The sequence below is a fragment of the Chenopodium album genome, chromosome 3 (genome assembly GCF_948465745.1).
Source record: "Chenopodium album chromosome 3, dcCheAlbu1.1, whole genome shotgun sequence".
Taxonomy (NCBI): Eukaryota; Viridiplantae; Streptophyta; class Magnoliopsida; order Caryophyllales; family Amaranthaceae; genus Chenopodium; species Chenopodium album.
In genome coordinates this window covers 1326360-1341322 of record NC_137836.1, presented here as the reverse complement: position 1 = coordinate 1341322, position 14963 = coordinate 1326360, and the positions used below count along the sequence as shown (strand labels likewise).

Genomic DNA, 14963 nt, shown 5'->3' with positions numbered 1-14963 from the left:
ACTATGCAAATTTATATAATAAAATACCGTGTAAATATGCATAAGGTATGCTAATTATATCCTTTTTTATTTTGTCTCCATTAATGTTAATTGTTTTTTTTAAAAAAAAAAAAATTGGCTTTTATTATTGTTAGTTGTTTATAAAAAAAAAAAATATTTAGAAAAATATGCGGGTAATTTTACTTCTAATGCAGACATTTTTGCCTCTAAAAAAATTTGTTTACATATATTATGTTATCAATGTAACCAAAAAAAAAAAAAAAAAAAAAAAAAAAGCTTTCCGAACAAGACTAGCTATAGCGCGCAACGCACGCGTTAGCCACGCTAGTTATCAATAAAAGTGGATCCTACATTGATGATAACTAGATAAAGTTGTTGATTTATTTACCAAAAGGGCATGTGATAAACAAATTTTGTTTGTCACAGAGATTAAATGGGGCTCCCTCACGGAGTAAAGATGATCAATTGATAAAAAATCGGGGTTTTTTTTGCTCTTACTCTCACACCCATTTGTATACAGAGCACCATATTTGTCAATTCACAAAATAAAATAAAAATATAGTTTTTTTTTTTGGAAATTTTGACTTTTGCTACCTGTCAAACAGGTCAAATCCACTTTTGCTACCCATAAAAACTTTTATTTTATTTTACTACCTAACATATGCCCTTTTTTAAAATTTTGCTACCACTGAACGGAATCCGTTTATAATTCCGTTACCACCTTCATTACCACCTTCCGGCCACCACTCCCTCCTTTGCCACCGTACAAGCCTCCCTGTCAGCCACCAAAATTAAATCAACCACCCAAGAAACCAACCTTGCCCCCTCCCGTTAGCCACCCAGCTCCCTCCCCCGACCGGCGAACCCATCCCACCCCTTTTCCCCCACAAACGCAACCCAACCCCCTCCCTTTTCCCCTGCTGCCCCGACCCTAGCCACCACACCGAAACCACAATCAAAGATCCGAATCGCCGCAACCACCACCACTACCACCACGCTTCTGCAACACTTTGCTCCAAACCCTAACGAATCGACCCGCCTTAACCTTTTCGGCCACCCTAACCCCTAAACCACCACACCGCAACTTTTTTCGGCAAACTTATATTGATTTCTAGACGAGGTTCGATGGATCTGCGATTTGCTCTGATTTCGGGAATTGATGTGGGTGGCAGCAATTGGTGGTTTGAGTATCGGTGGTTGGGAATTGATTTTGTGCGGGTTGAGTGAGGAGGTGGCTGCAGGGGTTGCGATTGTGGGCTGTTATTTGGAGAGGAGCTGCGCGTGGTGGCTGATTTGGTTGCGAGAACGGGGAAAGGGAAGGGGGTGGGTTTGGTTGGCAGCGTAGGGGTGGGGGAAAGGGAGGGGGGTGGGTTCGCGCCGGCGCCGGCCGAATCTCTGGGAACCGGCCACCGACAGGGGGGAGGGAAGGGGTGGCAGTTGAGGGGAGGGGTGGCAGGGGTGGGTGGTTTATTTTTTTGTTTTTTTTTTTTAATTTATAATTTATAATTATTTAAAAAAAAAAAAAAAAAAAAAAAAAAAAAAAAAACTTAACAACGGATCCGTTAAGTTGTAGCAAAATTTAAAAAAAAGGCATATGTTAGATAGTAAAATAAAATAAAAGTTTTGATGGGTAGCAAAAGTGGATTCGACCTGTTTGACGGGTAGCAAAAGTCAAAATTTCTTTTTTTTTTTTTTTTCTAAAAAACAATTTTACCCATCTACTGAACGTTACCATAAGAATGCAACACACTTCACTCAACTGTTGAAACTGCAACAATGCAACAGCAACTGCAAACTCAAAACCAAATTCATCAACAAAAAATTCCATGGAAATTAAAAATCAAAACCAAAAATTTTCTTCTCAATTTCAACCTTAATTGTAACGCACACAATTCACCATTCTCTCTCCTCCTCAATCTTAAATTCCCAAATTTTCATCTCTTTCTTTGCTCAGATTATCAATCTTTTTCGTCATCAAACCCTAAATTAAAACCCAAATTTCTCCGATTTTTCAGTAAATTACTACCAAAGAAGTTCAAAAATACCCAAAATTATTCCCAGAAATCCTCTATTAAATCCAAATTCCTCCGATTTTTCAGTAAATTAGTGCCAAAGAAGTTCAAAATTCCGTCGATTTCTTCCCAGAAAGGTGCCGTCAAATTGCAACCAGTTAAAAGTTTGTGGGTCGCTTTGCTTGCTGCAATGTTGGTATCTTTATTTCGTTATCCTTTGCTCAAGTTTTTAGATTTTGATGAATCTGGGATTTCTGAGTTTCTTGATAATTTTTGGAATTTAGTTGTAAATTCAATGTAGTACCCTCATTAATGTTTGATTATGATTTAATGTTGTTCTTTAAGTTGTTGGCGAATTTGGAGTAGTGTGACTGTGTGATATATATGAGAAGTTTCAATGTAACATTTTCTGAGTTGGGTTTAAGCTCAATTCTTTAGTTTCTTATAGACTGTTGATTTTTTTTGTTAATCTGAAATAAAATGTTAGGCATGATTTTTAAACTATGGTCTTTGCATTGATTGTATGATTTGTATCCCTTTGATAATTGTTGTTTGGTAATTAATGGAAGATTGAGGAGGCATGTTTTCTGGAAAAGATTAACATTGCATTTGACTTAGGTTGATGGATATTGCAAAATTATTGATATAGAGTATTCCCTTGCATCACCTTTGGGTAGGGTTGGTGTTTGATGGTTAAATTCCGAGTATCCGAGATCGAATTTCGATACCGGTGAGCCACGTCCTATACTGAGTTAGTGACCTATCATAGAAATTGGCCACTGCCCAGTTAGTTAAGTTTTGGTTTAGACATTGCTTTCTTCAAAACTAGGACGTAGAGAGAATACATTGAGATATATGACACAATATCTATATGAACCTGCCTGCATTGCTGAGAACAACATGGAAATTATGATACTACAAGCCAAATAGCTTAGGATCTTCCTCAAAACTCAAGAGTTGCCTTTTGCGCCGTTGCTTCTTTACCAATAGTACCACCACAGCGCCACTTACTCCATCTTTGCCTCCGCATGCTAGCATGGTTTGTGATTGCCTGTCTCCTCTACCTTCATTTTGGCCAACCACAGTACCACACGGCTTCCCTTCTTCCCAAAAGCCAAAACTTTTCTCATTTGCAGCTTCGAAGTGTACTTTGAATAGTCGTGTATGTTGGAAAATTAACTATGATTTTCTGACCATTAGGATGATTTTGCGAGCAAACATTATGATACCCATCCAGCATGATAGAAAGCAGTGACCTTATGTGTCTTCCAAACCTACAATGACCACCATTGAACACTTTTGCATACTAAACTCCTATATGCTTGTGTAAGCAAAGTTGAGGTTTTTATCTGCAGCCAAATGTCAGACATAGTATAATTAAGGTTCAATTCTCTTTTATTCAAGGTTTTTGACTCTATATATCTGTTTCATATCACATTGCCTGTTCATGGTCGATAAGTTGTTGGTAATCTTACTTCATGGTTGAAATTGGCAGGACAAAAATAAAAAAACATCCAAACTACTAATTCTAGTGTTTTTTTGTTATTTTTTTTTTTTGGTTTTCCGATTATGCTTTTAAGTTTTTGTAGTGGATTGCCGCAGAATTTAGACCGTAATCCCTACCCCTCACTCCCCCTCTGAGCTTATGCCAATAATAGTTTTGATTTTATAATTTCAAATTGATTGGCTAAGTTATATTTGGGCTAGGTTCAGTAGTCTTAATGCCTAACATATTTATGTTTACGTATCACATATGTACTGATGTATTCGTGTTGATCCTATTGCTAATCACCCTTTTAATCATATCAACGAGGCCAAGCGAAAGTAGGTGTGGCGGGCATTGTAGATAAATTAAGGGAAAATCGTCTGCGTTGGTTTGGACATGTAAGACGGAGACCCGAGGGTGCACCGGTGCGAAGAGTGGAAGAGTGGGACCATGGAGGGATTAAACGAGGAAGAGGGAGACCAAAGATGACTTGGTTGGAAGGAGTGAGGAAGGATATGAAGTGCATGGATTTACGTGAGGATGAAGTTTTGGATCGTAAGGGATGGAGGAGAAAGATTTATGTTGATGACTACACGGAATAATCAAATTTGGTTCATGTTAGCCGACCCCACTTTTGGGATTAAGGCTTTGATTGATTGATTGATTGATTGAACGAGGCCAAGCGAAGTGAATTGATTGAAGGATGGCTCAGATCTTCTCCCTGTGGGTTTAAAACTTTAAATATCAAGGCACATACACGTCGAGTTCTTCTGCCTATACTTTAGTATCCTACCAAGGTTACAGTGACCACATCTTTCATTGTGAAAGGTTCAGCCAAAGTAGTACATCGGTGTCTTGACTTGTAAGAGTTTGTAACTGCATTATATGAATGGGGTCATCAGACAAGAAAATAGTTGTTGTGAGCTTGATTACTTTGGATTTGTGGAGAAAGCTTTGAAGAATGACTAAACTATTGCAGCACCCTTTGGTTGAAAGTAACAAGCATATGGACCACTTATTTGAGAACCTTAATGTGTTAAGTGATGATGTTTTTGACCCTTTTTGAGTGCTATAATCAGTCAGATTTGAAGCAAATGAACTATTGAAGCATACTGTAATCAATCAGTTGATCACCTGTCTCATACTATGTCTCATTATCTCTGATCTTACCCTCAACACCATCATCTATGTTCACCAATAATATTATACTCTGGGTCCTAGACTCCTAGGTTTGTGTCTTGACTATGTCTCATAATTAAAAGGGATACAGGATGGAATATATTCAATGTAAGTAAGGACAGATAATCATGACTCCCAACGTAGAGGTGGCAATTAGGTCATTTATAATGGTTCCGAGTCATCACATATCGAGTTTTGAGCTATGTCCAAAAGGATTGAATCATGTCTAGTGAAGTTTAGATTGATTTTGGTTTCAAGTCGGCTCTAGTGTCAATCTGGCTTTTAGGATCAAAAAATGATTACTATTATAGTATACACAATGATTGTCGAGTCAATTAAAAGTAGGTCAGATCTCTAGTCAAATGATTTCTTGTTGGGTTGGATATTTCAAGTAGTGATAAATCTTACTAGGCCTACTCTTAAGAATCTTAACAAGTTGTGTGTGCAGTGTGCACCTACAATCCCAAAAAAAAAGTTGGATTATACAAGTAAACTGGAAAGGCCCAACTGTATTTGCAAAAGTTGGTAAAAGCAGAAAAAGAGAAAAAGGTCTAAAAAGAAAACGTCGCCTGAGAGATTCGAACTCTCGCGGGGAAACCCCATGTACTTAGCAGGCACACGCCTTAACCACTCGGCCAAAGCGACTTCTTGTTATCAGCTGTATTTTAAAATTATTTACTTCTTATGAAGTATAACACTGTCATTTTGTGTTGGAATATATTTGAGATATTTCATGAATAACTTACATTGTCTACTAGGCTAGTAGGAATTTAGAATTTAAGCTTATGCTTAATTTATGTAGTTTAATCACATTTTTTTTATGTATATACTTACGAAATTGTTAGAGTTTATTAGATTTATTTAGAAAAGCTATAGAGATATGAAATAAATATGTTCTCTTCATCCTTAAGAAATAATTTTCAATAAAAATAAATTAAGCCTAGTTCAAGCCTTTTTTGCTCACTATAAAATTTATAAGTTTAAAAAAGAAATATAATGTAAAATTATACGTAAAATAATATCAGTTTAATAAAATTAATTTCAATTCAACAAAAATAAGGTGAAGATTTGCTTAAAAAAAAATAAGGTGAAGATAACATAGTCGTACTCAATACTTCCTCCGTTTTTTATTATTTGACCCGCTTTGACTTTTACATTATCACCACCCCTCCTTTGACCGTTTTTTGTGAATAATATGTAAGGAAAAATATATTCATGTAGGATCTTTTTGGATTCGTCTCAATAAGTACTATCATAATATATAACTTTTATAATTTTTAGTTATAGAGAATTGAAGTTATTGATCGTTAAAGTTTTGCATTGGCAAGCGTGATAAAAGAAACAGGTCAAGTAAAAAAGAACAGAGGAAGTATATATTATTAAGGTGCATATAAATAATATTGATTGATATTGGCTAAGAATGCTAAGATGGAAAGAAGAGTGATATATTATATGATTTATATCCATGAGGTTTAGTGTTCGATCCTAAATGAGACTAATATTCTGCAACAAATGAAGAATTGAAATGAATCTAGCAAAAATAATTTTTGTAAATTTTTCTCTTTAAAATTGTCTCATTTCCTCTCTTTTTTTTTTAAGAAAAAAAAAATTCAAATGTCATCTTCACAATTTTATGCTGCGTACAAATTAATGCAGAGTAAACCGCAAAAGTCCTGTATAAAATAAACCTTAAGAGGTGGAGAAAATAAGATGATACTCTCTTAATTCCTTTTTGTTTGCCCCATATAATAGTGAAAAATTTAACATACACTCATGGCCATAATAGCATATTCACTTTGTTTTGATATGGCAACATAATAATATTGATGAGAGTGAATGTCGTGGGTATAAGCTTACAAGAGCGAATGATAAAATATGTTACCTCTATTTCTAAATAAAATAGATTATAAATTCATAGTCATATAAAGTTGTAAACTTGTAACTTTGTAAGGTATATCTAAAGAGAAAATCAAACTAAAAAAACGCTAAGACACTACAAAGAAACGGAAGGAGTATTAATTTTAATGACAGAAGGTATCTAAAGATTTGAATAGCTAAAAGCCGTCTCAAATTCCGAATGGCGTCAAGCTCAAGTGAGTTGTACATAAAATCCAAAGACTATGTAAAAACATCTTAAACAATTTTTGAAATTTAGCACGAAGTGGGTCCCACTTATTAGAACAGGATCATACTACTTCAACTGGGGCCCACTAACACTTTCGTCTACAATCAGAATATACCTTTGCACGCGTGCTACCGCGCGTGAGGGTACATATAATATCATTATAAAAACATTAATTTAGTAAAATGTGGGGTCCACCATACTTATTTTGGACCGTCGATTGATTATCTTTCTTCTTCATCAAACGGCTGATATTAAGAGTCAAAGACCTCTTTCGATGGGTTTCTTTGACTAAATATACTGATAATGAGTGATGAAAATAGAAATAAAAAACATATGCTTTTTATAATTTTTTTCTTTATTTTTTGGATTTGCCTTTTCACATACTATAGTTTATTTATTTATTTAATTATTTTAATTAAGTTTATATCTCCGACCTTTGACTGGATTGTCACTTCAATCAAGGTGCTTTTCTTTGAAAAATTTAGACACCTACTTAATTGACATAATTGGCCATCGATCTCACTATTTTTATTCTAATTTCATCCAATTTCTTTGATTGTCTAAAATGAGCTTCGTGTCCTTATGAGGATTACTAGATTGTCATCGGTAATTCATACCGTCATACTCCTTCCGTCCTATTTTAATTTTATTAGTAACCGTTTTAATCAATATAAAGTAACTTGTTTTAAAAAAAAATTTAAATGAAATATGAAGTAGTACTTTTTATGTCTCGCTCTAATTTCTTATCGGTAAAAGCTTTAATTGTATGGAATACATCTTTGATTATAATTTTTATGAACTCTTGGAAAATTTTGTGAATGTCATTTGTGTAACAAGTAAGGAAAAAACGAGCTGAGGTAATAATTAAATACAATTATGTTGAATTCAACAATACGTGAAAGGTGAGAGTGATATTATTCATGCACGAATACATGATTTTGTATAAATTTAGACTAGTAAAAACTACTTGTAAGGTGTATGTCATGCAATGGCATGATACATACTTTATAAGTTTATATATGATCTAAGAATTAAGAGCACATACAAAAAAAAAAAAAAAAAAAAAAAAAAAAAAAAAAAAAAAAAAATAATAATAATAATTTAGACTAGTAAAAACTAATGGTTACACTTGTCATCTTTGTACCCCTGCTTTTATTATTCAAATTATGAAATTATAAGTTGATGTGCTCCATGATTGATAAATACTCCGAATATTACTAGATAATATTTAGGCCCTTTTTGATTCACCTTAATTTTGCTGAAATGAAATTATTTTTACTGAATTGAACTTATTTTTACTGAACTGAACTTAATTTTACTGAACTTAAATTATTTTTACTGAACTTAAATTATTTTTACTGATTTTCTATTATAATTCTTCTTTAAGAAAACTGAATTTTACTGAACTGAACTTATTTTTACTGAACTGAAATTATTTTTACTGAACTGAAATTAATTTTACTGATCTGAACTTATTTTTACTGAACTGAAATTATTTTTACTGAATTGAAATTATTTTTACTTAATATTATTTTTTTAAGGTGAATCAAACAGGGCTTTACACTTGTTATCATATTTAATAACTATACAGATTCAAATGGAAGGTGATGAACAATCAACATCAAAAGTATTAAAATTTATAACACCGGGAAGTATTTGAAATAATTATTTTTGTAACTACATACCCAAAAAAATGGAAGAGAAGGTTTGAGTTGATCATTCCAATTATAACAATAATATTTATGCTTCAAATGACTATATTAATTACTAGACAACAAAAATATTTGACAATGAAAGCAACTTAAAAAAATAGAACTAATAGATCTTAAAATTCAAATGTTAATCATGTCTTTAGACCATTCAAAACGAAACTTATTCAACTCGTTGTAAATCCATTTAACCTTTTAAACTCCTTATAATTCCTTGAATGATGATGGGGATGTTACTCAAGTACAAAGATACCTTTTAAAAAAAGTTACGTAATATGTTATATAAACAACTAAATATGTTATATTTGAACATAACTTAAATTTTCAACTTCAATCTTGTTGCTTGTAACACTTTATAGCTTAAAACAATCTGTCAAAATAGAAAATGTGACTTTCACAATCTATTTTAGCTCTTGTATAGATAAATAAAGAATCCCATATATATATTGATCTTAGCTTTTCGAATCCAACTTAAATTCAATACCAAGTATAATGAATTGAATGAACCAGATCATTAATAACACTTGAGACGAGTGCATAAAACCCATAAAAGAGGAATGACACTATCAAAATATAGGCAAAAAAACTTGCTAGTTATTATCATGCATCAATTTTACTAATGATAATACCATAAAATACAACAACTACCCATTCAAAGAAGCAACGCTAGGGTATTAGGAATTTATCGTCACAATGTTATTCATGTGCACTACTACGATCCAAATTCGCTTATGCTGCTCTCAATTTTACCCAATTTGTCTCATATGTTAGCCATTACACTAAAGCTCAAGATTAATAAGTTAGGAAAATTGATTTTTGGCACACCTCTTTGAAAGAAGCTAGATGTAAACCATGCTCTCACAACAAGTGACCCAAAATCATTTTCCATGATCTAGTTTGTTATTACCGATCTAGGAAGGTTACTAAGGGCCCGTTCTCATACGTTGAAATTCAGTTAAGTTAAGTTAAGTTCAGTTCAGCTCAATTCAATTCAATTCAGTTCAGTTTAGTTCAGCTCCTAATTTCCTTCTCTTATAAAATATTCAGTTCAGTTCAATTCAGCTCAGCTCAACTCAGGTCCTAATTTTCTTCTCTTATAAAATATTCAGTTCAGTTCAGTTCAGTTCAGTTCAGTTCAGTCAATGAGAACATACGCTTAGAGTAGAGTCCAAAATCCAATAATATAAGAGCAAAACCGTCATTTCACATAGGGGTAAAATCGTCTAATACCTTAATTTCTGAAAGGGAAGTACTAGTACAAAAATCTGTTGGGCTTCATTTCAATATTTTGATTACACAACCTCTTTTTACTTCATCAAATTTAATGATGCCATCACACTAATTTTATTAAATACAGAATACAAATCCTTCAAAAAAAAAAAAAAAGAAAAAACAATTTTATAAAAAACATTAAATTAATTTTAAAAAAGGTATTTAAAAATCCAAGTTCTTATGGTAGGTTTGACCACTGCCTCATTGGGTCCGCCTTTTCTCTCTCTACTTTCTCTCTCTATCTTTCCTCCACTCCGAAACTTGTTCAATTCATAGTATTACTAGTACTTGTATATTTTCCCTTTTTTTTTTTGGCATTTTGAAAAATCTTTATGACCTTTCCTCATTTCTTCTTCAGCTTTCATTTGACTTGCTGGGTTTTTAATTTTTCATTGCATTTCCTACTTCCTCACCAATAAAGATCATAGCTTTGATTGTATAAAGTTAGCTAATTTCAGGTATTTTTCTTCTAATTTTCCTTGTATTTTTTTGGGCTAATTTGTTCAATTAAAGTTGTGCAATTTGTTTACATTTAATTAAATTTAATTGAGCTGCTAGTTTGATCCATTATACTTATTGGGGGTTTTATTTTTTATTTGGAGTTTATGTTTTTCTTTTCTTTTTTTTGAATTTGGGGTTTTGTTGTAGATTAGTTCAATTTTGGGTTTTTGTCATTAATTTTGTTTGCCAGGATGATTTATGGGTGTATTTTGGATCTGGGTATTCTTAGTTTTCCCCCCTTTTTTGGTTGTACATAGAGTTGCAAAGTTAGTGATGTAGACGGGATTCGATCTCGAGTATCGGGTTATGTGTTAATGATGAATATTGATAGTGTACTTGCTGTAATAATCTACAGGTGATTCAGATTCGTTTTAACTTTTTGCTGGCGGATTTTCAGGGGGAGTTACAGTTGAATGGATAAAAACTTTGACAATTCTAATTTGGAATTAATATGCTTTTTTTGAAATAGTACTTGTTTGCTTGTTATACTTTTCAATATCTATTCATGGATGTTTTTTTTTTTTAAACATTCAGTTTTTCTTTAAATCAGAGGTGAGTGGGGCAGTATGGTGTTAAGAAATAATGGAATAATTTGATGTTAAGCTCCTTACTTATTTCTGGATTCTGTCGTAGTTTAGCACTATAAATTTGAACATATATGGAGTTTTAATTTGGTTGAGCAGCTGGTGCGAATGAGGTTGATCGAGTTTTTCGATTTTTATGTTCATATGGAGGCATAGGAATGTTTAATTGGTTCTAATTTGTTGTCTTTTAGGATAGGTGATATTATTGATTGGATGTTAGTAGTCTATCGAGTTGTGAGAGGCAATGCCACAAGCTTTAGGTTCCTTGGCTGTAGTTTAGGAGCTTTGGTTATTAGATAAGGCATCATTATCAGTTTGACTTCTTATTTTACATTTGTGTAGCCGACTCGATCGGTCCATCTTATTGGGATTAAGGCTTTCACATTATTGTTGTTTGTACCTGTATGCTGTAAAATGTTTTCAATTATGCTGTTTTTTTGGTGTGGTGAGATTTCAGTAATTGATACAGCAAACTGTGTTTTTTTGGTCGATGCTCATTTTCTGTTTTCGCATGTGTCACAGGATTTTAGACTGAGTTACATGCTTGAAGAGTTGTGAATAAAATGGGTTGTTTCACAGTCTTAAAAGGTAAAAAGAAGAAGACTGATCATAGTGTACATATCAAACGTGTACTCCCCCAGGAAAGTACACCAACAACCCTTCCTGAACCACAAATCCGCAGTCATGCCCTGCAATCAGCCCCTCCAAGTTTTCGCACCAGAGGGCAGCCTGCTCAACCCACAGAAAAATTGACTAGTAATAGGATGCGTGCACTTTCTGCGCCATCAAGTTTTCATGGAGAAAGAGAGTTGTCATCAACTGAATGTGAAGAGAGAGAAGAGCCGAGATCCCATGTACTATTACCACAAGAACAAAGATCGCCTAGTCCACAGCCTCTCCCTCTTCCTTCGCCTCATGTATCTGGCTCCCTGAAAAGTACAGGAAGCTTTAAAGTGAGAAATTCCAGTGGCCCCTTATGTACTTCAGGTCCACTGCCTCTACCTCCATCAGGAACACTTCGAAATTTTTCCTATGAAGAAATTACATCTGCCTGCCACAGTATTTCATCAGAAACTTGTACATCCGAGAGTCTTTCTTCAACTATGTTTAAGGCTTCCTTCTGTGATGCTTCTTCTAGTGTGAGAAAGATTGAAGCCACTGTTACCCGGTTTTATCCTACAGCTCAGGTAACTTGTTTTTGCATTGTATTATGTGAATGCAATGAGACTATAACCGTCAATGTTTTTGAGAAATTTTACACAGCAAGTTCATTTTGAGGATTAATACTAACACACATGCTGTTGTTTGGGTCTTATAGGGTTTAAGGGATTTTGTGAATGAGGTGAACACACTTGCATCTCTTCAACATCCCAACCTATGTAAGTTGCTTGGTTATCATGCACGAGATGGCTCTGACCAGAGGATATTGGTCTATGAAAGGCTACATCATGGAAGCTTAGATCGGTTATTATACGGTAGATCAGATGGTCCTCCAATTGATTGGAATACGAGAGTAAAAGTAGCTTTATGTGCCGCTCAAGGACTTACCTTCTTACATGAACAAGGTCCATTCCAGGTAATTGCGATCTATATCCATGCCTTTCTGGCGATGAATACATTTAATGTTTGCTGTCTATTGGAGCTTATTATATAACTGTGATAATTATGCTTTGAAACTTCCAAAGAAAAATCTTTAGATACCGTGTAGCAATCAAGTTTTGTATAGTACAGTCTTTGGGTACGTCGCTATATGTATGATTGTCTCATTGTTGACAAATCGATTGATCTCAGTTGTTAAAGAGGGTACAAGCTTGCATGTCTGATGAAAGCTATCTTCTTACTTCTGCAGGCAATGTACAACGAATTTACTGCAGTAAATATTCAGATTGACAAGGATTTTAGTGCAAAGCTTTCAGGATATGGTTGCGTTGGCCTCCTCCCAGAAACAGATATTTCCAATACCTCTTCGGTGAGTAATACTGCGATTGCTCTTGGTATAATAGGTCATAATCTTGTTCTTGATGTTTGCAGATTTGTGTTAGAAGTGATAAACATAAACATAACTTATTTTTGTCTCATAATTTTACACATACCATTTTGAAATAGTCTTTAGAACCATGAGATTGAGTTGAGAAAATACTAAATACACTAATCATTCATTTCCTAACTGACTGCTCTTGGATCTCTATATTGGGTGTTTTTTCTAAGGATATAGATTCTAGACTTTATACTGATGCTTTCACCTATTATATTCTGATTGCCCTCAATAACCCTGTGTACTGAGGATGAACACAAATATTATCCTTACGTTTGGTTGAACCATCCCCGTGTAGTGGAATGTGGCTTTTGTTTCACGAAACCATTTATCTAAGATTGTAAACAAGTTTTGCTACCTGATTTTCAGGCACTAGGGAATCTTTCTGTGGAGACTGTGGAGAAAGGGTTACTCACGCCTAAAAGCAATGTTTACAGCTTCGGAATAGTTCTCCTAGAAGTTCTCACTGGACGGAAGAATATGGATAGTCGACGATCCAAAGAGGAGAGGAACTTAGTCAAATGGAGCTGGCCATTCCTTGCCGATGAATGTAGGCTCTCCTTAATAATGGACCCTCAGCTGAAAGGGCGATTCCCCATAAAAGCAGCAAAAACAGTTGCTGATATAGCTCAAAAATGTCTTCAGAAAGACCCTTCAGAGAGACCCACAATGAGAACAGTTGTGGAGAACCTCAAATCCATACAAGATATGAAACATTCCTGCCGGTTTCCTCTTCAAGAACCAGGAACTGTTGCTGGAAAGCAGATGTTTCGATCACCCAGTCTACCACCTCGCCAAAGTTATTCTCACCCCTCACCATCTAGGGCCAACACCTCTTCCATCTCTCCAACAAGGCCTCTCACTTTGCCCTTGTCACTTCCTCCTCGTGCTTGTTCTTCACTTCTTTCATTGGATGACATTGAACGCCAAGAGGCCCGAAAATCATCATCATCAGTGGGATTCCGAAGATCTAGTGTTGAAGGGTTCTGATTGTTAATATCTTGAATTTTCCCCCCATTTTCTTCGTCCCCATATGTTTTTTTTTTTTTTTTTTGGGTTTTTATCCTTTTTCGAGTTATACATGATTTATTATACAGTATAAATATGGTGTTCCTCCCCTTTACCACATGCCTCATGAAATAGCCTGTGGAGGATAGTGGTTTTGTAGATATCCAGTTCGAGTGTAACCCCTCTAGAATATGCTGCAGTTTATGAGAGAAATGTGGTTTTCTTACGATTTTTTCGCCCTCGCCCTCGCTTGCTTCTAGCTTGATCACCCTGAACTCTTGACTCTTGAGTCAGTCAAGTCGGCCTCAATAATCACACTGCAAATGTTATATTCACTTCCAATTTTAAGTCCTTTACTTCATTTAGCAAATTTCATATGGTAAATAGTTGTTTCATACGAAGTACATAAAGTAGAGGATGACAAATTTTTGGATTTTCAGATGATTTAAATCAAACATATTTCTTGAATTGATCTATGAGTACTTATTTTTCTTTTCTAAGTCGATACTTTTAGGAAAATATACGTTAATGTTTTTAACTATTTGTGATTTATTTCTAATAATCCCAATTTATTATCTAATAATCCCAAGTCCCAACTAGGAGGTTACTTTGCCTCTAACAACCTTTTATTACAAGTTACTAAAGACATGTGTCAACACGTGATTGGTCCAAAAAAATTGAAATCTATGGGTTTTTTGCAGGTACACCCTAGTTAATTCTTGGGCCCAATACGGGTTCTCTAAAGGGAGGCGACATACCACGCCTCTTTATCACCCCCCCCCCCACCCATTGCCCTTAACTGGATTCTCAACTGGAGTCTTTTCTATTCCATCGCCTTCAATTGAACGGCTATGAGCCTCCCTATTCCCGCCATCTTCAGGAGAGGTACGAGGCCCCTCACTCCCATCACCTTGAACCGAAGGGGTAGAAATAGAGAGGATCAGAGGCAGTAGGGGACGATGCAGTGTGGGACTGCTCATTGAGGGTTACGGAGGGAGCAACTTCGGTGGCTGGACCGCTTGAGGTCGTTAGCTTTGTGCTAACTGACTATT

At 34.7% G+C, this 14963-nt stretch overlaps 1 protein-coding gene and 1 non-coding gene across 2 annotated transcripts; one reads left to right on the top strand and one right to left on the bottom strand.

Moving 5' to 3' along the window:
• Positions 1 to 5240: 5240 nt before the first annotated feature.
• TRNAS-GCU (transfer RNA serine (anticodon GCU)) lies at positions 5241 to 5322 on the bottom strand. Its single transcript has one exon. It is a non-coding gene; the product is annotated as a tRNA-Ser (tRNA).
• Positions 5323 to 9810: 4488 nt separating this feature from the next.
• Positions 9811 to 14137, top strand: LOC145623677 (putative serine/threonine-protein kinase PBL1). The gene is made up of 5 exons (XM_081676528.1): positions 9811 to 10241; positions 11391 to 12055; positions 12187 to 12444; positions 12718 to 12837; positions 13273 to 14137. Exons 2-5 carry the CDS (start codon positions 11432 to 11434, stop codon positions 13891 to 13893), a joined length of 1623 nt encoding a protein of 540 aa, XP_081532654.1. The 5' UTR covers positions 9811 to 10241; positions 11391 to 11431; the 3' UTR covers positions 13894 to 14137.
• The last annotated feature ends 826 nt before the right edge of the window (positions 14138 to 14963 follow it).